Raw genomic sequence first — 1,764 nt, forward strand, 5'->3', positions numbered from 1 at the left:
CGAACTCTCAAGACTCAGTCCACTTACTGTATCTAAGATCCGAGTCGAAGTTGCCCAGAATTTCGGAAAAACATTTGGAGGCGATTGTCTCGTCTTCCGCCACTTCCCTCAACCTCACTGTATAAACGCCGCGACAGCCTCGATCCTCACTCGCTCGGCGGGGGAGAGAGGATCGAATCTCCTATAGTCCCGATCGGAGCCTTTTCTGCCGACGAGATCGCTTTGCTTTTACCTCCTCGTAGAGCGTCAGAAACTCATCCTCTTACACTTATAGCCACAAAAACCACAACAAAACTTGTGGTCGAGAAAATCTAACACCAAAAATGTGAATAATATATACTTTATTACTCCCAATTTTCTCGTCAATGAACGGTAGGTGGACGGAATATGGACGTGCGCTGTGTGTGGGAAGCTTTAGGTACGAAGAGAGGCCGGGAAATAGGGAAAAAACGAGACATTTCACTCCCGGGGATCTGTGGCTTCTGCTAGACCCTGAAAATACCACCAAAACAACGCAAGTCTTCGGTTTATTTTTCTTTCTCCCTTCTTATCTGGATCTTTTGCTGGCTAGATTAGGGTCGATATAGCAAATGGGGAATAAAAAGAAGGTGAGGAGGGGAAAGCCAGTGGTGCTTTTCCTATTATATACCGAATTCTAGCGTGGAAATGGTACTTCGTGTGTTGGTGTGTGTATTTACTCGCATTTGTTTGGGTTAGGGATTTTAAATCGCCGTAAGGTTCTGTTTTGCTTCAGTTTTATGAATTATTGTGATTATGACCTAATTTTACAGCAGAATAATACATTTGGCATGCACCAAATCAGATAAATGACTAATGATATTGGTGCAAGGCGGGGGGTAAGGTTTAACTGCTTCTTTATGGGGTAAGTGAAGTGTTATGAATAAGCATTGCATTTGAAGTACTGCAGAATGTACATGTTTTGTAATGTGTTCATGAAAATGAAGAGAATCATAGATTTTTAGGTATGAATAATCAGTTCAAAAGTTTAGAAAATTAGTTCTAATGAAGATGTGCTTTTGTGTCAGTATATTTTTTGGTAATAGAAATTTACATTTATAACTTCATAATTTTCATAAGCAAAGCATAAGTTACTTTTTAAATTGAGAATTATCCAAGTAATATAGTACAAACATATAGAACAATAAATATTTTTACCATTTTTACAAAGGCACCAAAATTGCATGCATTTACATATGAATTAAGCTATGTAGATGATGGGAAATAGTGCAATCAGTTATCAACTAACACTGGCTCAGATGATGTGGTAGCAAGGGACTAGTAACCTCGGCTAAGTATATTCAAGTAACCATGAGCTTGTAGACCTCCCTATCAGTTTACGGTCAGATGAAAAACCCAGCCAAGTGCTATCTTTTCAAAATATATGTAGTGGTGGTTTGTTGTTCTCTGTCAAAATGCAAAGTGCAAACACTTGGACAAGTCATATAATGTAGAATTTTGTAGTCAAAGCCAAACGTTTACCTCCCTGTACAATGAAATATCCAAAATCTACCCTTACTATACTAAGACTTAAAACATATTATAGTATCTAATAGTCTGACTTTTAGAATGTGTGAGCCTCTAGAAAACCTATATTTCACTTTCCGGGCTTTTTCAGTCATGTTTAATTGTAGGCTTATATATGATGCTTGTATTACTCTATGAAGCATCATATTACTTGTATTGCAATATATTCAATGAACTTATTATTGTATTGTGCATTTTTTCTGTTTTTGTAAAGATATT

The 1,764-nt window shown here is 37.2% G+C and overlaps 1 protein-coding gene across 1 annotated transcript in view; it reads left to right on the top strand.

Annotated features, from left to right (window-relative positions):
* Positions 1 to 23: 23 nt before the first annotated feature.
* The window catches only part of LOC119591268 (protein abrupt-like), a gene marked incomplete in the record, with an annotated part of 18,155 nt that continues 16,414 nt past the window's right edge, over positions 24 to 1,764 (top strand). Inside the window, 1 exon segment of the mRNA XM_037939985.1 lies at positions 24 to 372. Coding sequence (XP_037795913.1) covers positions 366 to 372 — 7 coding nt within the window.

Source organism: Penaeus monodon, chromosome 28 (assembly GCF_015228065.2).
Source record: "Penaeus monodon isolate SGIC_2016 chromosome 28, NSTDA_Pmon_1, whole genome shotgun sequence".
Lineage (NCBI taxonomy): Eukaryota > Metazoa > Arthropoda > Malacostraca > Decapoda > Penaeidae > Penaeus > Penaeus monodon.